We start from the raw sequence: 24,191 nt of genomic DNA on the forward strand, positions 1-24,191 counted from the left end.
GAGAGCAGGACAGGAAAGATCCTCCCCCATGATTCAGTCATCTCCCACTGAGCCCCTCACACAGCACGGGAATTATGAGAGCTACCAGATGAGATTCAGGTGGGGACGCAGAGCCAAACCATATCACTGTCCCCTCTTCAAACCATTTGTAGAGCTTGTTTGTTCCAGCTCAGGAATGAAGATGCCTTTTGCAGCACAGTAGAGAAAGGGTGCGGGAGACACCTTCCCTCCCTAGTTCCTTTTTCTTCCGCTTGCTCACCCCTTCCCCCAAAAAGCCTATAGTCCCAAACCTATAACTTGCATTTGCATAGGGGTCCCTGGAAATTATGCCTAAATGATCGACCCCTCGCCACTTGCCAGTCTAGCTGGCGTCACCTCCCTGTAGTGCCATATGATGGAGAATGGCTCATCATTTTGCAAGGCTTGCAAGGGCATTTGAGGAAAACTCCTCTGAGTGCTTTCCAGGCCTTGTGCCATGCTCAGAGGCGAAAATTTAAAGGGAACTAGCAGGAGGATCCAAACATGTTCATGCCCATAAAGGCCCCGCTGAGGTCTGAAGGGCTCTGTGACCGGAGCAGCCGAAAACTACCCCAGGCTCTCTGTATCCAGTTTTGAGATGCACTGTGGAGAGTAGGAAGCCAAAGAACCAATGATGCCTGGTGGAGATTTTTTATTTTTTTAAATCAGAGCCAAAACCTACAAACACAACCTCTCTGCCAACAGGATTTGTCTGTTTTGGTAGGAACCCTACCTAAAGCAAACCGCTTAAGGCCTTTGAGGAGTTATGGGGTACTTGACTTGTTGGGCTGACAAGCTTTTAAGAAGATGAGACTTTTTTGGGAGGGTTGCCAGATTTAGCGAATAAAATAAAAAATATAGCATACCCAGTTAAATTTGGATGGTAAACAACACAGATATTTTTGTATACAAATGTCCCATGCAATATTTGGGACATAACGTATGCTAAAGAAATATTTATTGTTTAATCTGTCATCCAAATTTAACTAGGTGTCCTGTATTCTATCTGGCAACCCTACTCTTGGGGAACAGAAATGGCCCCCTGTCATTTCTCCCATTTTTGTGCCTATTCTAAGGCAGCAGAGGGAGATTTCAAGGGAAAAGGCCGTCCCATACACTGTTGGTTACCTATCAACTTGAGAAGAAAACAAGGCCCTTTCTTGGCCTGTGTTTTAATTAAATTGTTTTTTTGGTGGGCTCAAGCAGTCCTTTTTTTTGAGACGGGATCTTACATGGCCCAGACTAGAGTGCAGTGGTGCAATCTCAGCTCACTGCAGCCTTGACCTCCTGGGCTCAAGCATTCCTCCTGCCTCGGCCTCCCAAGTAACCTGGACTCCAGGCGTGTCCCACCATGCCTGGCTAATTTTTTTATTTTTTGTAGAGTTGGAGGTCTCCTAGTCTAGTCTTGAATTCCTGGGCTCAAGCAGTCCTCCCACCTCCCAAAGTGCTGGGATTCGGGTGTGAGCCACAGTGCCTAGTCTGTTATTTTTGTAATATACTATGTTATTACCACTTCATTACTCAATTCCAAAAACCTAATATCAATGGAATGTTACTCCTTTTAAAGGATAATCTTGGGCACCTAAGACCATTCCCTTTAATTTCTGCCTGCCAAATACCTCTGCTGCTTTCCCGGCTTGTCTCTGTATTGTCCCATTACCTTTATTTAATGAGATTAATAAGTAATGTCTGCAAAAATCCAGCCAGAGGAGCCTTGCCTCAGATGCTGTTTCCCTTAGTTTTTATTCCCCCTTCCCTGGTCTCTTTGCTTTTTACCCACCTGCTCTGCCCTAACCTCAAAAGGCAGAAATACTGCCTCAAAACCTGGTCTCTGAGACCTTGGCTAATGTGAACTGGAGTCTCCTTTCACCTTCAATGTCCTAACAGGTTCCATTTGCCTGTCAGTATAGTCTTATCTGTTTGAGCACTTTTCACAGCCAAGTCACTCCTCCTCTCTGCTTCCCAGCACCCCCAAGAAAAGCCTCTTATGTTCCTCCCTGGAAAGGTGCACAAAGGATGTTTGACCCTCGCTGGCCAACACACAGACTTGGTTTCTTTGGATCACAGACTATGCCCCTTGTCCTGAACTTTATTCTTTAATCATAATTAGACAGGAAGAGGTGTTTTCCTGTTGGAGGAGGAATACTAAAGACTCTTCTTTCCTTCATTCCCAGGGGTCCCACTTCATTTTCTCCCACTTTCCTAATGATTTCCCACCTGGCCATCATATCTTGGCTCCAAGAAAACCAGAGGGAACAACAGTAAACTGCGCCCCAGCAATAAATTCGAGATAACCTTTACTCTGATGACCCTGCACAGTGGAGACCATGTGGCTCACAAAACCTAAAATATTTACCACCCGGCCCTTTGCAGAAGAAGTTTACCACTCTCTGCTCTAGAACAGTTGTTTTCAACCCTCATTGCACATTGGAATCACTTGGAGAGCTTTTTAAAAATACCGATGCCTATATAATATCTGCACATCTGGGTAGAAGCCAGACATCTGCATTTTCTAAATGCTCCTCAGGTGATTCGAATGGACAGTGAGGGTAATTGTCAACACTCACCTGGTATGAGAAGAGTAAAAACAAAACACCTCGCGTCCCCTTCCCTTCTTCCTTCTCCCCACACTCCCCATACAGGTGCACGTGTGTGCTCATGTGCACACGTGTGTAATTGCCCTCACACACCTTGTCTGTTCCCTCCCCTGGGGGTTGGAGAGCTCCAGTTCTGGAATCCTGCCCCACCAGCAAGACCCAGCCTGGTAAGAAATCAAGAACATCTGGGAGAACTCATGTCCACCTGTGGCCCGGAACTGAAACTTGGCTTTGCTGGAATTTCTCCTTTTTAACTCACTGAGCACTGCCAGCTTTCAACAGGGTCTGTTGGGAGTGAGTTCCCCAGAGCATCTTGGAACTTTTTGTCCTGACCCTGCCTCCCTCCCCTCCCCAGTCACTTTTGCTTCCCAAAAAAAAGGGAGACCCAGCCTGCCCTCCTGCTGTTTGGCTGTTATAACTCCCAGGTAAAGTTTTAACATGACGCAAGGTGACCCCACAAGAAGGGTACTTTCTTGAAGCTTATGGCTTTTCTCTGAATTTTTCTCATTTTTCTCCTGTGACCTTTGCAGCTTTCCCACCTCATGTCTTGCCATCTGGCTGCCTTGCCAGGCACTTCCCACGAGAGGGGACTAGGTAGCTTACAGGGAAAAGGAAGAAAAGAGATTAAATGTCTGGGGCTTTCTAAGGGTTTTTTCAAGAATGTTAAATAAACTCCTGTTTTCACACAGCACACCGTTCCGGAAGGCAAAAGCCTTGTATGCCTGCAAAGCTGAACATGACTCAGAGCTTTCGTTCACAGCAGGCACGGTCTTCGATAATGGTGAGTTTCTCATCCCCTCACAAAGATATGGGCAGGGGGCAGGGGCAAGGGAATCACATAAATAACTGGCATTTTCACAGTTCCTCCCTAGGGAAAATCTCAATACAATGGGTAAGAACAAAAAACTGAGAGAGAGAGAGAGAGTGAGAGAGAGTGAGTGAGTGAGTGTGTGTGTGTGTGTGTGTGTGTGTGTGTGTGTGTGTATTGGTTTTGGGAGACACTGTGAAGAATGGACTAGCGTAATCAGCTCTGAGTTGAGTTGTTACCACAGTAAATGAGATTATGCCTGCAGAAGACCCAGCCCAGAACTTGGAAGTGGCTTTAAGAGATCATATACACCACATGTTTAAAATGGTACTCAACACATATTAAGTATTCAATAAGTTAATATTTTTATTATTAAGGCCATCATCATCATTGTATCTATCTTCAAAAAAGGCCCTGATGCTCTTATAGTTCACAGTGACAGTTTTTCCTTACTTTTGTCTGGGCAGTGGATGCTGCACCTGCCTCCATGGGTCCTGGCTACCTCTGTAAAGGTCTTACATTCCAGGCCAGAGCAGAGATGGGTTGGGACCAGCCCTTGACTGTACGCAGGTCCAAAGAAGCTGTCATTGTGTCTACCCAGCCCCTACATTCAGCATAGCAGAGGTATCCACCAGGCACGAGTAGACAGAATGGGGAACAAGGGACAGAGCATGGGGGTTTCCCAGATCACACAGCTTTTGGCCTTCTGGGTCAGCAGGAGGGGGAGGGGTTACTCCAGAACAGCATGTGGCCTTCTGAGTCTGCATTCCCTTTTCTAGTTCTCAAAGCCTCAAGCACTGTCCTTAAATCTTTGCTCCATTAACTCTCATCGGGGCCCTTTATAAATCAAAGCACACAAACAGCCAGCCCAGCCACCTCTCCTGTCCATGGCTGGTGCTTGCAGCAGACTGCAGGTGCAGTGCAGGTACAGTGGGTCTGCTGAAGGCTCCAAAGCCATCTCACTGGTGAGTGTCCCCAACATAGGCCCAGGCGGCGGAGTCCTAGCCCTGCCGTAACCTGACATGGCTCTCACAGAAGACAAACCAGATGGGCTGCATTGCTTGAGCTTCTGTGCCCTGCTTCATCAGCAGAGAAGGGGCTTCTGCCTGTATATAAGCAGGATTTAAGAGATTTCTACATTGGCAGGTGAATCCAGGGCTTAAAGGTCCGTCCTCTAAGTCCCACTTCACTGCTCACATGGGCAAGAGATCATCGCGTTCTTATCAGCCATTCCCTCTGACAACCCAAAGGACTCTTGCTTTCAGGGGCAGAATTGTTTTAAACTATCAAAAGTTATGTATATGCTTCTATCTTAGTTGTGATTTCTTTCTGTGAGTGCAGCCTTCTTCCATTTTCCAACAGTTTATTAAGATAGCCACACAACATACAATTTACCCATTCAAAATGTACAATTCAATGGTTTTTAGTATATTCAGAGTTGTGCAACCATCACCACTATGTAATTCCAGAATATTTTCATCACCCCCAAAAGAAACCCCGTATTTTTAGCAGTCATGCCCTATTTACCACAGCCCATTTCCATCCAGCCCAAGGCAACCACGCTTCTACTTCGTCTCCCTAGATTTGCCTGCCCCGGACGTTTCATACAAATGGAATTATACAGTATATGATCTTTGAAACGGCCTCTTCCCTTTGCATAATGTTTTCAAGGTTCATCTGTGCTATAGCATGTGTCGGAGCCTTACTCCTTTTTACGTGCGATAGTATGGATACAGCACATTTTATTTAAGCTCATCCATCAGTAGATGGACATGTTGTTTCTATTTTTTGGCTACTTGAATAATGCTGCTGTGAACATGTGTGTTGAGTTTTTGTGAGGGCATAGTTTCCAGTTCTCTTGGGGATATACCTAGGAGTGGGATTGCAGGGTCATATTATCTCTGTGTTTAAGTGTTTGAGGAAACACCAAACTATTTCACAAAGAAGAGGCAGGAGAATCGCTTGAACCCAGGAGGTGGAGGTTGCAGTGAGCCGAGATCACGCCATTGCACTCCAGCCTGGGCAACAAGAGAGAAAATCTGTCTCCAAATTAAAAAAAAAAGAGAGAGAAAGAGGTTGCACAGTTTTATGTTCCTGACTTCTTTCATTTTTAAGTCTTTCTGCAGTGGCTTAGATAGTTAAGCATAAAGGGGAGAAAAAGACAAGAAGAGAAGAGAAGCCTGGATGACTGTTAACTCCCAAGTCCTTTTCTTCCCAGCAGAATGTCCTTCAGCTTCCACAGCCATCTTCATGGCCACATCCAAGCCCCAGCCACCTCTACCTCTCACCCGGGAGCTGCCGCTGGCCACCTGACACATCTTGTCACTTCCACTCTTGCTCCCGTCACCCCTTCTTTACACAGCAGCGAGAGTGATCTTTGAAAAATGGAAATTACACTAAAGTCCTTCAGTGGCCTCCCATTGCTCTGAGAATTACTTACAAGGCCCTCCAGGGCCCAGATTCTGCCCCTCTGACCTCTCACCCTCACTTGACATACTACAGCCTCATGAGCCTTCTTCATGTTCTCAAATAAGGTCAACAAACTATGACCTGCCGGTCAAATCCAACCCGTCACCTGTCACCTAGCAGGTTCTGTATCTGCTGTCATCCACAGCATGGTAATCATTATAAATCCTACATGTGTTGGTAGATGACAGCAGAAGGGAAGTTTGGTGGAACGAGTGAGAGGCCTTACTCAAGACTTCCTGTGGTCTCTAGGAGTTGTGGCAGAGTTCACTGACACTGGTTTGTTTTTAACTAGACTTGACAGTGACCTTTCAAATTCCCTGAGGAGCAGAAGGCCAAATTAAACCTGAAAGAAAACACCTCCGAGCTGCCATAGAAAATGGACCTGACGAAATGTTAGCACATTTTCTCAATTGGGTTAGCTGAAAATATGTTATTAGGTCTTCTTTCCAAAGAAAAATGCTTACATAGACCCTCTTCCTCCCCACCCCCTCACTTCTAAAGGAGAAAATGAGGCATTACAGAAGAACACTATTATTCTGTCAAGCAGGGGAGTCTTTTTCCTTGTTCCATCACTTGTTAGTTTACCCTGGGGATATTAGGTAAGGGCTGTTTAATTTGTATGCTGTGTAGCTGGCAGATTAAATCATCAAACCAAAAAGGAGAGAGAGAGAGAGAGAGAGAGAGAGAGAGAGTGTGTGTGTGTGTGTATGTGTGTGTTTCAGGATTAAGAAGAATGAATAAGAGGAAAAGGGAGGGGCCCGTGAAGGAGAAAGTCTGTTTTGTAATGATTAATCGCAAAGCCTTTGGATTCCAGGGGCCCCTACTATGACTCTGGAGTGGCTACTGCTGTCAGCTCATGGACTTTGTGCAGTAGGAAATGGATATGCAATACCTAGAAATAATTCCAGTGTCAGCCCTAGTCAATCTACTGCGAAACTGTCCATTTCAACAAGAGCACCTCAGACAGTAATTGGAAAGAGAAATAGCTCACGTTCTCAGTAACACTGGTCATCTTGAAGCCACATGATTCGTGATACCTGGAAAATGCACATGGCAGTCACTAAAATTGGGATACTTTTAACAAGATTTGATAGGAGCTGAATCCATTCATTCCCATGGTACCTGACACAGCACCACCTCACGGCAGGGCTGTCCCAAGTTTCCTTTACTGATGGAGAATATCCTCACTGGGGAACCCCCAAGCTGCCTAGGAAATGGGTTAACAGGAGAGCAGTCAGGGATGTCCTTCAGCTTCCCCAGCCATCGTCACTGCCACACCCAAGCCCAGGCCACCTCTACCTCTCCCCTGGACGCTTCCACTGACTGCCAAACACATCTTGTCACTCACTTCCACATTTGCTCCCACAACCCCTTCACACAGCAGCAAGAGTCATCTTTGAAAATGAAAACCACGTATTTTATTTCCTGCTTAAAATCTACCGGTGGCCTCCCACTGCTCTGAGAATTACTTACAAGGCCCTCCAGGGCCCAGTTCCTACCCTCTCTGACCTCCTCTTGCCCTCACTTGGCATACTGCAGCAGCCTCTTTATGTTCTCAAGTAAGGTCAGCAAACCATGACCTGCCAGTTAAATCCAAGCCACCACCTGTTTTGTAAATAAAGCCTTACTGGAACATAGGCACTCATGCCTTTGTGTCTGCATGTTATCTATGGCACTACAATGCCAGAGTAGAGGAGAGAGACACACTCACTATGAGGCCCTTTAAGAAATACATGCACACCGCTCTTCTAAAGTCACGTCAGCTTTTTCCCATCGCAGAGCCATTGCACCACCCACTGCTCTAGTCTGTCTCTCTCCTCTTACTACCGCCCAACATTATATGCTTGCTTATTGCTTGATTGTCCCTCCTCAAGAGCAAAATCTTATCTGCTTGTTCTGTGCTATGTGCACAGAAGTGAGGACCTAGCATGGTGTCTACAGCATGTGGTAGGTGCTCAGTAAACATTTGTTAAATGAGTGAATGTAAATTACCCAGGGGTCTCCACCTCTGTTAGTTAAGACTTCTTTTGGGGACAGTCAGCCACTAGAGACCTTAGTCACACACTTGCTCCTTGTCCATGGTGAGCGAAGGAGGGCAGAAGACGTGAGTTGTGTACGCAGAGTGTATTGTGTACACAGGGGCATAGCTGGGAGACAGTGGTTGGTTGGCAGGAAGCCTACCCAAGTCCCCAGCAGCTTATATTTAGTATATGCTTGCTGGGCTGAAGAGCCACTCAGGCAGCTTGCAGCAATACCTTTTGTGTTCGTACAGCATATTGGACCCTGGTACAGTTCAGTGTTAGACATTGGCGCCATTCAGCCCGACAAGCACTTAGCATCTTTGAAGTTCAGAGCATTGGGCCAGGCAACAGCAGTGGTAGTTAAGACGACAGACTCTGGGATCAGGTGTCCTGGGCTCTGATTCACTTGCATCATCTGCCAGCTATTAATATTTAATTTTGGCCAAGAAACTTAACTTTTCTGAGCCTCAGTTTTTCATCAGTGAAGTGTGAATAATAGCAGAACCGACTCCATAGTCATTCTGAAGATGGAACGGGGAAATAGAGGTGTGACGTGCATATTCACAAAGGGTCTGCTGCCTAGCATGTGCTCAACCTGTGTTATCATTCTTATGGGCAAGGGTCACACCTCTGGTTAAATAGAGGCCTGATATAGTGGGAAGGGGGTTGGTCTCTGGAGTCAAACAAGCTAGGTTCAAATTTTGGTTCTAGTATTATGACCATGCACAAATTAATTGACCTCTCTGAGCCTTAATTTTCTCATCTGCAAAATACAGATAATAATAGTACAAACTAAGATCTTGAGGATCAAATGAATCAATATGTCTAATACTCTGAGCACACGGCAGCTTCATAATAGATGTAAGTGTTAGCTTGTATCATTATAATTCACGAAGCAGAAGGGAGTTACTGAAGGTTGTCGAGCCAGGAAGTGCTATAATCCAAACCAAAACGCACTGAAAAACTAGATAGAGAAGCAAAGCTTAGCACATCTGAACAGCATATAAATAGGACCCATGAATACTATGTGGGATGTACTATGAGCATTTTAGGAGTCTGGAGGAGGAGGGAGCAGGTAGAAGGGATTCCTTGGTAATATTTATGAAGAAAGTGGGGCTTCTCAAAGGCCTTAAGCAGCTAAGCCTTAACACGGAAACAGAAGACAGCAGAAAGAAGTCGGGGGTGGGGTATGTGGTGCTGCCTCCCTCCATCAGTAAATGAAAATTTGTGTTTTAACTCAGAGGCATTTGGGCACAGAAAACTTATAGCTCCTAACTTTCTGTGAGCTAGTGAAAATACAGGTTCCTGGGTCCCACTCCCAGAGATTCTGCTTTAATTGATTTGCCATGGGGTCCAGAAATGTGCAATTTGCATAAGCATCCCGAGGGTCCTGATGCACATGGTCTGACACATGCTTTAGTATACGCTGGCTTGAAGACTCAGCAAGTCAGCAGCCAACCCAAAGGCTGTGTTATCTTGTGACCTACCTCTTAGCCCCCAGTTTGGAGGGCCCCTCTTGTACCCTCTAATTCTTCCCTGAGTCCCCAAATTGCATTGTAAGTGTTTCCAGCTCTGTACCTGTGCTGTGTTTGAACAGCTGACCAGGAAAAGGAGAAAGGTCTGAAGGAGATGGACTCAGAGCATCCGGTAGAGTAACAGCTCAACTCAGAGCTTTGCTGCAAAGTGGGAGGGCCCGGTTTTGGGTTTTTGTTTTGTCAGTTTGGTTACTTTATTCTTGCTAGGTCTTTCGTTTTGGATAATGAGTTTGGTAATTTTGTTCTAAACCTTTGATTTTTTCTGAAGCTTAGGTAGGTGGTAAGGGCCATCTGGTTTTACTAGGTTTTTACTGGAAGGGGATCTTGCTGAGCAGTCCTGATCCAGGGTCTCCTACTGACTAGCCTGCACTGAGCATTTGCTCTGTGCCTGGCTCTGTGCAGAGTGCTTTATCCACACTAGGTCCTTTCATATCTGCAGGAACCCACAAAAGAGAAGAGAGTCTTGTTGCCAGTATGAAGTGCAGAAACGGAAGTAATCTTGGAAGCTTTGGTTGGATGGGCAGAGGGCAGGAGTATTGGGGTGTTCTTTAAGAGTGGCATGGGAGAGCTTTGGTAATTGGAGAGGCCAGGTTGCTTTTAAGTTCTCTCTTCTTCCAAGGCACTTCTCTCCCAGACTCTCTCATATGGGTTGTCATGGACCCAGAGTATCCTTGCTGTTTATTCCTGGAGCCTAGTGTTCTGAAATTGTCCAACTCTGGAGACCAACTAGTAGATGTTTGGCCTTGTCTTTTCCTAAGGAGGCACTTAAGGTGTACCCAAAGTTGACTGACACTGACCTTCTGGAAGCCTCAATGCCGGTTCTTTTGCTGCCTCCCATTTGCCTCCTTTGGTTTCTGTTCTTGCTTCTTTCCCTACAAACTGAAACTAGAATTCAATAGCAGTGTCAGGGCGGAAATGCTTTTCTAAAACAAGCTCAGGAAGTCATTTAATTAGCCCAGGAAGGGAATAGGGGAAAATCTATTCTCTCCAAATAATCTTGGAAAATTGGAGTTTTCCTAACACATTAAGAGTAAATGCCTTGCCTCGCCCCAGAGTGATCTGTATATCTTCAGTTGACAAGTGTGAACATCCCCCACCTCTTAGTCCCATGATTCCTTCTCTCTTCCTTCCTGCTATTGGCTACTTTGCAGACTCAGCTGGATTTTATGTAATCTTTGTAATATCACAATGGTTTCCATGGAGAGGGATCATGATGTCACAAAAGTGTATATATATTCTTTGGATACTGAAAAATCAAAGGGCAATAGAAGGAGGAAGAAAACAATTTTCCAACTGGTATTTAGAAGAGGGGAAAATGTAGAGAACAGGAAAGAAAACTAAGAAAGGGTGTGAGCAAAACAGAGAAATGGCTATTCAAAGGCTGTCCAAAATGACCATCACACACACACACACACACAAAAAAAAATGTGCAAGGAAATTAGAAGCAGGGGTAAGGATTTGAAGGAAAGTAAGATGATGATTAGCAGCAGGATTGATTGATTGAGACACAGTCTTGCTCTGTTGCCCAGGCTGGAGTGCAGTGGTGCAATCACTGAGCTCAAGTGATCCTCCCCTTCAGCACTCCCCCTCCTCTAAGTAAGTAGGACTACAGACACGTGCCATCAAACCTGGCTAGTTTTTGTATACTTTGTAGAGACGGGGTTTTGCCATGTTGCCCAGGCTGTTCTCAAACCCCTGGGCTAAAGCAGTCCACCTGCCTCAGCCTCCCAAAGTACTGGGATTACGAGCATGAACCACCAGGCCTAGCCTCGAAGCTGGATATCTTTAAAGACTAGTTCTTAGCAGTCTTCCATGGACACTGCACTCAGTATATAGTTGATACTGGGCAGGTGGGTGGGTGGGTGGATGGATGGATACATATATGGATGGACCAGGACAACGGTTGCCCTCTAACCTACAAAGTAGGAATCTGTCACTTCTTTATAGTTTAAACAAGGAACTTCAGAAAGTTCATGAAACCCCTAAAATTGTAAAATTTTGAATGTCTGTGTCTGTTCCTTTTCTGTTGCGAAGAAAGTTCAGAACAGCTTTCATCAGAAGGCTTATATTCCACAAAAAGTTCAGAACTTCTGGTTTAAACTTCTAGAATGATGTAATTTAACAAGTGATTGTAATCATTGTCCAAGCTTCCTTCACACACACACACACACACACACACACACACACCCCACCACCGCCACCACCCCTGCACACACACACACCCCACACACATCTGCCGCCTGCTCTATCTATAACGTCATCTCTTCTCGCTTTCTCTCCCCTTCCTGTACAGTTCACCCGTCTCAGGAGCCTGGCTGGTTGGAGGGGACTCTGAACGGAAAGACTGGCCTCATCCCTGAGAACTACGTGGAGTTCCTCTAACCGTGGGCCCCAGCAGAACTGCTGAGCTTTACATGGTATCCATGACAACTGCTGATTCCAGTGTCATAGGCCATTTCTCTTTGCCACCGAGAAATGCAGCGTGACTGACTCTGTTGCTACCTGTCAACATGAATGTTTCTGTGAGCTCTGGTGTCACTCATCTCCATGATCATCTCAGCCAATACTGATCAATACTGCAAGAAACAGAAGTCAATCAGCAGAGGAGGCCATCTGATTTTGATAACTGAAAGACTTGCAAAGCCGTTTTCTCATGAGTATCCTAAATAGGGGGCACTCATTTTGTTTCAGCGGTCCAAACGCCCAGCCTTCAGAAAGAGGAAGTCAGATAGCAGTACCCCAGAACACACCGCATAGTTAAGTCTGATGGGGCTGGGTGAAGAAATTGGCGCTGAGATCCAGGCTGGATCATTGCTTTTGTTTACAGTAGGCATGCTCTCCACTCCACCTCTCAGTACTTGAGACCTACATTGCTACAGGCAGCTAGGTCTGTTCGCATGCAGGATGAAGAGGGTTAAAGCACTGTTTATGTAAGCTCCGATCTCTCACCATCTCTAAAGCAGCCGTTGGCCGTCATCAGCAAGATTCAGTCCAGTGTTCTCATGCACAGGAATACACACACCCTGTGTTTCTCCCTCCCAGGCTAGGAACCTCTCTGCCACCAAGGCTGCTATCCATCGCCTAGTAACCACAGCAACCCAACCTACTCTAAAACCAAACCAAAAAAAAATCCTCTTTGCATGACATGTTTTTTTTTTTTTTTTCTCTCACCTTTTTGGTATACTTTTTTGACTGGTTTTCTAACAACTTGAAGCAAAGAATCAAGGAATTAGGGTGGTCTGCTTGAGGCAGATGGGATAGTAGCTGGGACTCTTCCCTTTCTGATGAATTTCAGCAGCATCAGGATATATTTGGAGCACACTCTAGTAACCTCTTAAGATTGAATTACATAGTCTTGATGCTGCCTCCCCATGGATGATGTCATCTGACTGGTTCCCCCATGTCCTCCCATTCACCCATCCCCGCTCTCACCCTTGCCTGCCTCTAACCCACCACTGGCCCGCCCCCTTGCCCTGCTATGGGCTGCTGAACACTGGTGCTGTGGTGGTTTTCAAGGATAATTCCTAGGCTAACCTTACGGCCTGTAGCTTAAAATGATGTCTATGTTGACTGCCATTCAGAAAAAGGGAATTGTTTCTCAGTCTTTCAAGGCATGAGACTAATGTAGTTTATTGTGATTCAGGAAGAAACCAAAGGTTGGGGGGTGGGATGGGTACCCTTTGAATAAGGGAATTTGCTGGTGAAAAGAGGCTGGGTCTTATGAAGACTACCTTGAGTGGGGAAGTTCTGCCTGGACATTTCAAATTCACTTGGCCTTCAAACAGCAGAGTCATCCATATCTCCCATATGTGAATGTCTTTGCAAGGGTGACGCTAGACAAACTACAAACCGATGGACCATCAGGCTCCCCAGGAGCCCCTTGGATGGCAGCATTGCTTCAGAGTGTTTCCTGTTTCTGGAATTCCTTGTTAGGGAACTTTAAAGAAGAAAAGAAAAACTTGAATTGTGTTGAATTACTGTATCTTTTACGTTTTTTTTTTTTTTTTTTGAAAAGATAAACTTGTAAATAGAGTGATTTGAAATACTATATGGCAAAGTTTTATATTTGATATTCTTTAAGCTAGTTGCTCATACACTTAGGCTTGGATTGCTGAACAGGTATGTTTAAGAGGGAGAGAGAGGAGGCAAGCCTGGAGAGAGTCAAGGTTGCTGTCCCCCCTTCAGCCTGAAGGAAGGAGAGCACATGCCCTTGCTCTCTGCTGCCCTGTTGGTGGGCATGACTCATCAGTGGTGTTCAGTCTTCTTTATGTGTTTCTGAGCATTCCTTGGGCTTTGGATTTGGAGATGGGAAGAGCATCTCCAGGCAATGAGTTTTTTGAAGAGTGCCTACTTAGTAGTAAGATGAAGCTCAGGACTTAAATAGGTGGGTCCAGGCATATGATTTTTCGTTTCTCTTCTCAGGTGTATTTCTTGGTACCCCCTAGATATCAGGACAGAAAGAGATGAGTCAATTGCTGGGCTCCTTACTTCTTTCTTTACTGCACATCTTCTGAGGCTTTAGAAATGTAGATGAGCTAGCTTGTTTTCAGATTTCATGTGCATCTGTAGGTTCTTAAAAAACCAACTTCTTAGAATCTTTAGTTCTCAATGTGCTGCTGCTTTCCCTTTTCCTAAACATTTTTAAACTCTTCCCTCTCAGCTCCAATTCCCTATGATCCCAAAAGAAGAAGACGACTCCAGAAGGGATGTAGATTGTGCCATTAGAGCTTTACAGGTGGCTTTAAAGTTAACAGGGGTTTGTCATTGTGATTCACGACTCAGTTTATCAGCTCAAGGATTATATGGCTCTTTTCCAGGAATTCACCAAGGAGCGAGGCACTACCATTGATTCAGGGAATAAGAATTAAGAATGGACAGGACCAAGATAGAACTCAAGAAAGCCATCGGGGAAAACTCGAGAAGACAGGGAATATACTAATGGTTAGTTCTGTGGACTTGAGGACAAGAAGACATTGGGAAATGGGGCCCTCAGGGAATGTGCATCCAAGGAGAGACCAGCATAATGCTTTTAACACATTTGATGGGGTTTTTTGTTTTTGTTTGTTTTTTGAGATGGAGTCTTACTCTGTGGCCCAGGCTGGGTTGCAGTGGTGCAACCTCAGCTCACTGCAACCCCTACCTCCCAGGTTCAACTGATTGTCCTGCCTCAGCCTCCCGAGTAGCTGGGACTATGGGCATGAGCCATCATGCCCAGATCGTTTTTTGTATTTTTAGTGGAGACGGGGTTTTGCCACATTGGCCAGGCTGATCTCGAACTCCTGACCTCAAGTGATCTGCCTGCCTCATCCTCCCAAAGTGCTGGGATTCCAGGCGTGAGCCACCACGGCCGACCATATTTGATGTTTGAAGTTGTCATCTGCCCCATAATAAACGTACCTGGAGCTCATGTGGAGGAACAGGAGGCCAAGATCCTTGCTTTGGGAGTGCCTCACGAAGCATTCCTGTAGACACTTGGCCCCAGCTTCACTGCTTGAAAGCATGACTCTCCCTCCTGAGTTGGCTCTGATTTGAAACCGGGGGAAACAGAGCTGCTGCCAATGGGATCTTTTAGGTAACCTCCTCCCCAGCTTCCCCGTGGCTGTGCAGTGCCCATGAGCTGCTGCCAATGGGATCTTTTAGGTAACTCCCTCCCCAGCTTCCCTGTGGCTATAACGGTGCCCATGACAGATGGCTGCTCTGTTTCCCTTTGCCCAGCCAGGCTCCCCTCCTTCCTATTAGCTACAAAACTGGATAATCTTCAGAATATGAGCCAAAGAGTAGGAAGGAACTCAAAGACAAAAAGATTTTACTCTCTCCCCAGTCCATGCCCCCTACCTCTGACTCTCTGTGTGAATAGGAAACGTTAGGGCAGATTAGGAGAATGAATTGGTTATCAGAGTGGAAAACCATGGCCCAGGATCCCTGAGCTTTCCCAGTAGCCTCCAATTTCCTCTGTAAGGCCCAGGGATCACTTAGCCAGAGTCTGAATCTTTTAGGAGTATTAAGGTCAGCCTCTCTTCCTTCAGGTTACCAGCAAAATTTTATAGCTAAAGAATGCCATACCAGGAGAAGATAGCTAGATTCAAATCCCTGCCCCCAGGCAAGTAAAACGCTGACTTGCTCGCGACTGAAGATCTTCTCTCCTGTTTTTCAAAATAAACATATATAGGGATGGACCGTGTGCAGCGTGGCCTGCCTCTGTGTCCTAGAATTGGAGCCAGTCTTTAGCTTAATGTCTTAAGTATTTCTACGGCCAATATGTGTTTTTCTTATGTCAGACCAAACCGTCTTTTTGAACATTGGTTCATTTCCTCTCACCGAGTGCTTTTTGGACAGAGAGGCAAAGAGAAAGAATGAGCAATCAAGTATTGACAGACCGGCATTAGCAGGATGGAGCCATACTAGTAACAAGGACATTCCAAGGCACTTGCCCAGAGCTGCAAAGTTGTGTGAGCCATACCTGCAGCTCAAAGGGAAGGACTTCTACCCCCTGAGTTTCTATCGCCTGAAAATGGCAACTACTGTCTCACTAAAAGCTCTGTCTTGGCTACAGAGGCTCTGAAAGCATTCACAGTTGAGGGGGAGGGAGACAGAAACAAGAAGCCAAAATAACCTGATCCCTGCCGGTCTGTTGGCACCTGTCATCCTCTGGCTTCTGCTCCCAAAAGCAAGTCTGGATGACTGAGTTTTGTGAACATGACGCTCCCAGAGACAGCAGTGGCCACCATGGCACCCAGAGTTTGCCCAAGTACTGAATGTTTTATGAGCAATCATATTCCCAGGTAGGTAGCCGGCACTGCAGAAACCAACGGCCTCTTAGCTGACTTGAAAAGGAATGACCTAGGTGTTCTGTCAAGGGAGTTATCTATCATCTCTGGTAAACTTGACAATAATCACTTACCTCGATGACCCTGCCCCATATCCCTTTATAAAGGCAGCAGGGTGTCCTCTCCCACACCCTGTGCTGGTGTCTAAAAAATGTATCTTGTGTTGCTCAAATGTGTTTGGCAGCCACACCAATCAGCTGGGTGCTGAACCGCTTCTCTGTAATTGTAGCATCAAAATGACAACGGCAGCGGAGCAGCGAGTCTTGCACAGTCCCATAGCATGCCTGCGACAAGACTCCAACAAGTAATTAACATTTTTCTCCTGCCGCCTACAGCACCTGTCTATCTAACTAAAGAGCTTCCCAAGTGGAGGGAAAGGCCATAGAGAGAATCCAGGTGTCATTAGAGTTAGTCCTGCTGAAATGTGGTCTTCCAGTGGAAGCACCTGTATTCTTGGGAGGTAAAAATGCTGGGTGCAGACCAGGACCAGAGAGAAAGAGAAAGGTGAACCATCCTAAAGGAGCTTTGGTTACTTTTTTAGAAGGATAAATACTGTTCTTACTGGGGAGAAAAATGATCACAGAAAAATTTCACAGCTAATATTTTTACAAAAGTTATGGCCAACATTGCAAAGTGAATACATCTCTCAAGGTGGAATGGTTTAGAGAGCGAAGGCTTAGCACAGTCCTGGACTCATGTATGGGTAGCAGTTAGATTATCTCAAAATTCGCTTTAGTATAGTCAGAACCAGAGTATTGATCAATGAAATGTCAGTTACCTGGAGCAGTCCTGGAGAGGCTAAGACATTCTATACTATTCTACATCAACCATTTCTACAAACCTGTCCAGACACCTAAAAGCAGCTTTCTTGGTTATCTAGATGCCAGAATCTACCTTGTATCTGACAGTGTACATCTGTTGATTCTAAAGTATCTCTCTCTCTCTCTCTCTCTCTCTCTGTGTGTGTGTGTGTGTGTGTGTGTGTGTGTGTGTGTGTGTACAGCACATATTTACATCTAGGAAGACACAGACACTCATAGAGACCCACGTGAGCTGGTACTTGCTGAGCCTTTACAGCCTTTAAGACTTGGAGGTTGAGAATTAGAGACACAAGACAGGCTGTTGATTGCCTATTAAAATGATCAAAGATGTAAATTCAGTGCCATTTTAAAACTGTGTTTGTATTTATCAAATGGTTACTATCTACAGCTATATTCTCTGTTAACTTATTTAAAGTCATGTTGCAAAAAAGATCAAACCCGTGAATGCATAGAACCTACGGCTAGTGCTTAAAAGCACTCTAAAAGACATTTTATCCATATTTCAGAAAAGAAAATATTTGCATGTTTAATTCATAATTTAGGCTACCTTTGAGTATACTGTAAAGTGCTGTGTGATATATCAATAAAGTACTTATTAATGGCACTTCAATGTTGTCTTTTAAAATAACAAATAATGCACTGTTCTAAAGTTCAGTATTGACCATTGACTGGTGCATAGAATCCAGTGCTGTAATTAGAAGGTAATCTGTGACTAGAATAGAACTTTGTCCCTGTTAGTAGCCCTGTTGCCATGTTCAGGCTTTTAAAAAATGTGCTTTTGTGTCACAAAATATATCTATAAAGAAAACAGCATTTCTGTTCAGAGGCCTCTGAAACTTGGTTTTCTTACATTTGGTTGGTGTATGTGACAGTCCCTACGAAATGAGTGGATGTATGGTTTTTGAATTAAATGTCTTTTCCATTTGGTGGTATCTTTGTTGAGTTTCTGATAGAGTTTGACTCAATACATATTTTAATGTGTCTTCAAATAAGTATATATAGACAATGATGAAAGGTCACAAGTCTTGGCTCCTGAAGTTTTTGGTGACAACCACAGTGCTGATTTCTGGTGAGCTCTGAGAAGCTTTGCTTTCCATTTAGGAAGCCGTCAGATGCTCGGAAGCCTGAGAATTTGCTCATCAGGCATATTAAACTGAGCCCGAAGAGTCATAGCCCACTTCACATTTCTAACGTATTTCTCTTAGAATACATATTGTTTTATTCTTCCTAAATTTGACTTTCTAATCACCTGTTTTCTGGAACCTCATGAACACAAGGATGGAATCATCAGAGCCAGAACACAGGCAGTGCCCCCCGCACAGCTGATTTGTTAATCAGTTGTTTAGAGATCGTCGTGTGCTGTCCCAAGCCAACCCAGATCACTGAGTCTTCGCATTCATCATGTCCCTTCCAGATATGTTCTGAAAGGCATCCTGGGACCCAGGTGTCCAGTGAGCTCCCAGCTTCCGCTGCAAGCACAGAGGGCTCTGACGTGCTCAGAGGAGGAGGGAGGCGGAGCCCAGGGCTCCGGGGAGTGAGAGTGAGGCTTCTGCATGCCCTGGGAGAGGAGGAAGAGATGTGAGGCTCCCTTGGTGCCTGGTTCTAAGGGGAAGGGGGCTATTGAAATGTGTGTGTCACATGTGAGCTGCCTACTTGTCCTCATTTGCCACTTAAGGCACTGGTTTACCCCTGTGAACAGCACAGACTGGCAGCAGCTGCTGCCCTCACAGAATTGACAGCCTCCTCTGGAAAACTCCCAGCACCCAAAGCCTCCCACATGTGTGGGTCATGCTGTACCTAGGCGAGGCTTTCTGGGTATGGCGTACATATATGTCTGATCCTTCATGGGGAGAATGAAATACGTGGTGTATGTGTATTTTATCTTTGTTCTTGGCCTTTCCAATAGACTTCCCAGTCACTTCGACTTTCATGCCTTCCTAGCAGAAGGCTTTTAATTTCGTTTTGCTTTTAACAGCCACTCAGAGCACAGCGCAAACCGTCACGTCCTGTGATTTTGTTCGGTGTTTTTCACTCAGTTCTGACTGCATGATTAGTCCTAAGAGCACCTGGGTTAGAAGTGGATTTGACTGACAGTTGAAATTAGGTAAATGTTAGAGAATGAGTGTGATGAGAGATTTTCCCAGACCCCAAACATGCTTGCTCATGAGAATTAAGTCTGGGCTCTAATTTCTTTCTTTCTCAGTCCTTTCTCAACCTCCACTCAGATACCACACTTCTCTCCTACCCGAATGTGTCAGTGTCATTGGCTTGCCCTGCTTTTAATAGCACCAAGCTAAGCTGCCACTAATTAACTATGCGGGGTTAGTCAGTATTGGCTGACTGCAACCTGCACAGCAGCCAAGGGAGGCTCTAACCTCCATGGTAACTGCTCGGGTGGGTGAGGTTCCTAACATGGGAGAGTTTTGAATAACCATCTGCAGGGGAAGGGCATGCCGACGCCCGGTACACCCTTCAGAAAGCCACCCTGCAGTACCCAGTCAACATCAGACGGTGAGGACCAAAGCCAGAAGGTTTTAAGTTGAAATGATCAACACTGAGACCCTTGGTATCCCACAGCACCTGGCAACTCCTGTCGCCCTGTAAATCTGTCACATCTCATGTCTTTGGCCTCGTGAAGACTGCTGCAACTTCCTATTAGCTGAAACCCAGGTAGCTTTGATGCCTTCCCAAGGCCAAGCAGCAAATCAGTGAAGACGTGAATCCATGGGTTCTTTCTTTAGGTGCCAAATCACATCTTACCCTCCAGGTCTTGTGCCCGCCGTAAACTTGAAATGTTTGTTCTGACACTGGCCGGATGTCCTTTTGGGATTTGGGGGTGGGGTAGATTATTGGAAAGATTTTTTTTTAAATGATTAACTGTTTTTCTGCCTTTTGTGGACTTTTGTGACAAAAGGAGTAGCAATGCCTTTTCTTGCCTCACCTGTGATCAGCGAGTTGCAATGATGGCAGTAGAGGATGGCCGTCTTTCTGTTCCACTTTTCCCCTATCATCACACCAGTTTTATCTCTCATGTACTTTCTGCCTATGATTAATTCATTATTTGTCCTAAATTGTTTGAGGCCCGTCTTGCTCTTAATAAACAGCTGAGCTAGGACAGAGACCAGGTCTTGTTCATCTCCGCTCAGTACCCAGCCCAGGGCTGGCACACAGCAGGTGCTCATAGCCCCTGGGTGGGCTGACCAAGCAGAAAAAGAAAGGTGGGAAAAGTGCTGCTCTAGACTGCAGTTCCTCCCTCCTGCTTTACTCCACAGTTACTGCTGGAAGAAAGAAGTTGGATGTTACTAGACTTGGGCACTTGAACACAGGGTAACTTTGTGACCCTTGGCAAAATGCACCATTTGCTCACGTACTGAGATTCAAGCTCGTGGGAGGCAGACCTCCCACCCTCCACTCAGGCACACACAGCCACATTCCTTCCCAGCCTCCTTGGCTGGTGCTGGGCACAGAAAACCATCTGGAGAAGCAGCTGACCAAGAGTCAGAGACCCTGTGCTGTCATCTGGGTTGCTTACGGGATGTTTCATGAACCTCACGTGAAGGCCTGCCTTCAAGCAAAACCACATCAGAATCACCCCCAAACATAAAAAAGTATTCCTTTGTAAAGTCCCTTCATGGAAATTCCACACTGTCCCACAGGAGTTTGGTCTGGTATCTAACACTCTCATTGAGGAAATTCTTTGAGTCTGACTGAAGTTTCCCATGCGGTAGCTTAAGTCCATTTGCATTCTGGTTTTCCTTACAGTGGGGAGCAACTGGCCATGGCCCATTTAGAACAAGGACCCTCAATTTTATTTTATTTTTTATTTTAATTTTTTTTGAGATGGAGTCTTTGTTGCCTAGGCTGCAGTGCAGTGGGGCGATCTCAGCTCACTGCAGCTTCTGGCCCCTGGGTTCCAGTGATTCTCCTGCCTCAACCTCCTGGGTAGCTGAGTTTATAGTCGTACACCACACGCCCAGCTAATTTTTGTATTTTTAGTAGAGATGGGGTTTCGCCATGTTGGCCAGGCTGGTCTTGAAGTCCTGACCTCAAGTGATCCACCAGCCTAGGCCTCCCAAAGTGCTGGGATTACAGGTGTGAGCCACCGCACACAGCCCACCCTCGATTTTTTATGCTTCCATTCAGCAATTGCTTCTTGACCACCTCTTGCATGCCGGAGCTGCTACAACCAGGAAGTATACGACATGATCTCTGTCCTCAGGGAACTCAACATTGGCTTCTGCCAAAGGGAAATACACAAGAAACAGCATTTGCCATATGGTATGACCACACTAGCAGTGTGTGGCAGGTAGTGCATTGTGATGAGGAAGAGAGATCCTTCCTACTGGGAAATAGGAACCTAAAAAAGGAATAGAAAGTTTCACAGAAGAGGTGACATTCAAGATGGACCTTGAAAGATAGAGAAGAGTTTCCCATTTAGGCAGATGGAGAAATATCCCAAGCAAAAGGACAGCACAGATCAAGAATGAAGGGGAAAGAGAAACAGGGAGGGGTGAAGGGGGGAGAAAGAGCAGAGAGAGAGGGTTGGCTAGGTATTATTTCAATACGACTGAAACATGAGGAAACTGGGCTTTCTGGAGAATTGAAAACTCTAGTTACCCTCACCCACCCCACATCTTAACCTTTAGGCTCTGTTTTCTCTCAATGACTGACAATATTAGCTAACATGTATTACTTTCTAACTAGGCATCTAACACTGTAGTACGTTAATCACTGAATCCCCAAGACATATGAATAAATTTCTATAATCCTCTATAATTATAGATGAGAAAACTGAGGATCAGGGAGGTCACACAAGCTAGGAGGTGATGAGCCTAAAGTTCAAACATAGGTCTGTCTGCTTCTACAGCCCAGATGCCTTTTTTTTTTTTGAGATGGAGTCGCCCAGGTTGGAGTGCAGTGGTGTGATCTTGGCTCACGGCAGCCTCTGCCTCCTGGGTTCCAACATTTCTCCTGCCTGAGTCTCCCAAGTACTTGGTATTATAGTTGCATGCCACCATACCTGGCTAATTTTTTTTTTTCAATAGAAACGGTGTTTCACCATATTGGCAAGGCTGATCTCAAATTCCTGATCTCAGGTGATCCACCCACCTCGGCTTCCCAAAGTGCTGAGACCATATCACCGTTTAAAACTTCTTTTCAAATTTCTTTATAGATACACACACATGATTTTACATAAATGCATAAACATAATCACCTCATACGTGATCATTTAAAAATGTTGTGGCAGTTTTTCCTTCTGGTTTTGATTTGGTTCTTCCATCCCCCACATCAGCCTCCTCCTCCCTCTGCATAACAGATGTAAACAACCTCATTTTGCCCTTCTCAGCAGTGAGCCCTTCAGAAAGCACAATCTCGGGCACACACTCAGCTTTGGTTTTGCAGTGGCAGGAATGAGCAGGATATGTTTTGATTAACTGTTTCTTTCCTCCTAGAAGCCCGCTGCTTACTCATCTTGGGTGAATAGTTTCCTATTTCTTGAGCTTTGCGCAGCTATTCCTCATTCCCTGGGCTGCCCTGGGGACTCCAGCTGCAAGCGCTGGCCAGTCACTTCATCCTTGGGGTTGTGACATGGAGGCAGCCCCTGCAGAGGGCCCAGCGTGCTTTGCTGGCTGGAAATACGTAATATGCAATTTTTGAAAAGCTTAACAATTTGAAAATGGCTCCTTTCTCCACCCTGATCCAGCTACCGACAATAGACCTTCAGGCTCTCATGGGTTTGCCAGGGAAATCCCATGAGCACGTGTCTTCTTTTGGGAGAACCAATGTTTCTAACCTGATCTGATAATGCTCAAAAATAGATCATTTTCATGGCATTTGAACCCCCTCTTGAGCCTAATGAGATGTGAAGAAGTCAGAGCTAGCAGAGCGAGCATGAAGACTCAAAGCAGATGATGGGTGAGTATCCGTAGGGCACAGGAATAGTGGGAGTCAATTAAGGTGGGCTTAAAGAGCAAGACCCTCACCCAAGTCTTCTACGCTCCCTGAGGGGGGCTAAACTGTTGCATGTTAAGAGGACAGTGATGAAGTCTGTCTCATTTATGGAGCATGTTATGTGCATTGTACTAATTACTCTACATGAGTCTCATTTAATTCTCAAATCAACTCTGTGAAATAGGTGCTGTTGTTACCCTATTTTGTAGATGAAGAAGCCAAATATTAGATTGGGTAATTTGTTCAAAGTCACAGAGTTAATAAATAACAGAGCAGAGAATCGGCCCCAGTGGGCTGACCCCAGAGCTCCAGGCTTCACTCCCATGCTCTTGACACTCTTCATTCCTGTGCTGTCCTAACTCTGGGAAAGGTCTCAGAAGCTCCACCCCAAAAAGTCCTTCACTTCTTTCACCCCAAGGGAATATCTTTTGTTTTGTCTGCTTGGCATCCAGTACACCTCTTTCTGTAACAGCACCTCTGTTTTCCTTGGGGGAGCTCCCTGCCCCTCCCCTCACCTCAGGTTCCAAGAGTTTGGGTGAGCTGATATCAACCCACGATCCAGCCGTGAACATGTGGCCTTGCTCTGGCCTATGAGATCATTAAATCTCCCCAGCCACAGTGATTGATTAGTTCAGGGATGGGCACAGGGCCTAGTTAAGTCCACAGTGCCAGGGCTCTGTCCTGGGGAAACGTGTACAGAACACAGCAGGGGAATTTATCCTATCGGGAAAGAATAGTAAGTGCTCTTTCCCCAGCCTCCATGTCTTCTCAGCAGGAACACTGTCTGCCACTTGTCTTCATTTAAAGGCCCACTATGAAGGCCCCCCACTTTATGTTTTCTATTTACTGAGATTTTAATGGTGTACCTCTAAAAAATATTGTTTCAGACAGCAAGCAGAAGATGTGAAATACTCATGCAATATAAAATAGACAAACACTGTCCCACTTTGATAAACCCTGGAATGATTTCACTAAAAGAAAAATCTAGGCCAGGTGCCGTGGCTCATGCCTGTAATCCCAGCACTTTGGGAGGCTGAGGTGGGAGTATTACTTGAGCTTAAGAGTTTGAGACCAGGCTGAGAAAGATGGCAAGACCTCCATCTTTGCAAACAAATTAAAAAATTAGCCGAGCACAGAGGCACA

At 45.5% G+C, this 24,191-nt stretch overlaps 1 protein-coding gene across 6 annotated transcripts in view; it reads left to right on the plus strand.

Moving 5' to 3' along the window:
* The window catches only part of ARHGAP26 (Rho GTPase activating protein 26), a 462,881-nt gene extending 444,859 nt beyond the window's left edge, over nt 1-18,022 (plus strand). For all 6 annotated transcript variants that reach the window (XM_032291490.1, XM_032293486.1, XM_032292845.1 and 3 more), the window contains 2 exons: nt 3,305-3,396; nt 11,742-18,022. In XM_032291490.1, coding sequence (XP_032147381.1) covers nt 3,305-3,396; nt 11,742-11,830 — 181 coding nt within the window. In that variant the 3' untranslated portion in view covers nt 11,831-18,022. The remainder of the gene's footprint in view (nt 1-3,304; nt 3,397-11,741) is intronic.
* The last annotated feature ends 6,169 nt before the right edge of the window (nt 18,023-24,191 follow it).

This window comes from Sapajus apella, unplaced genomic scaffold (assembly GCF_009761245.1).
Source record: "Sapajus apella isolate SASKATOON/1434 unplaced genomic scaffold, GSC_monkey_1.0 scaffold1, whole genome shotgun sequence".
NCBI lineage: Eukaryota > Metazoa > Chordata > Mammalia > Primates > Cebidae > Sapajus > Sapajus apella.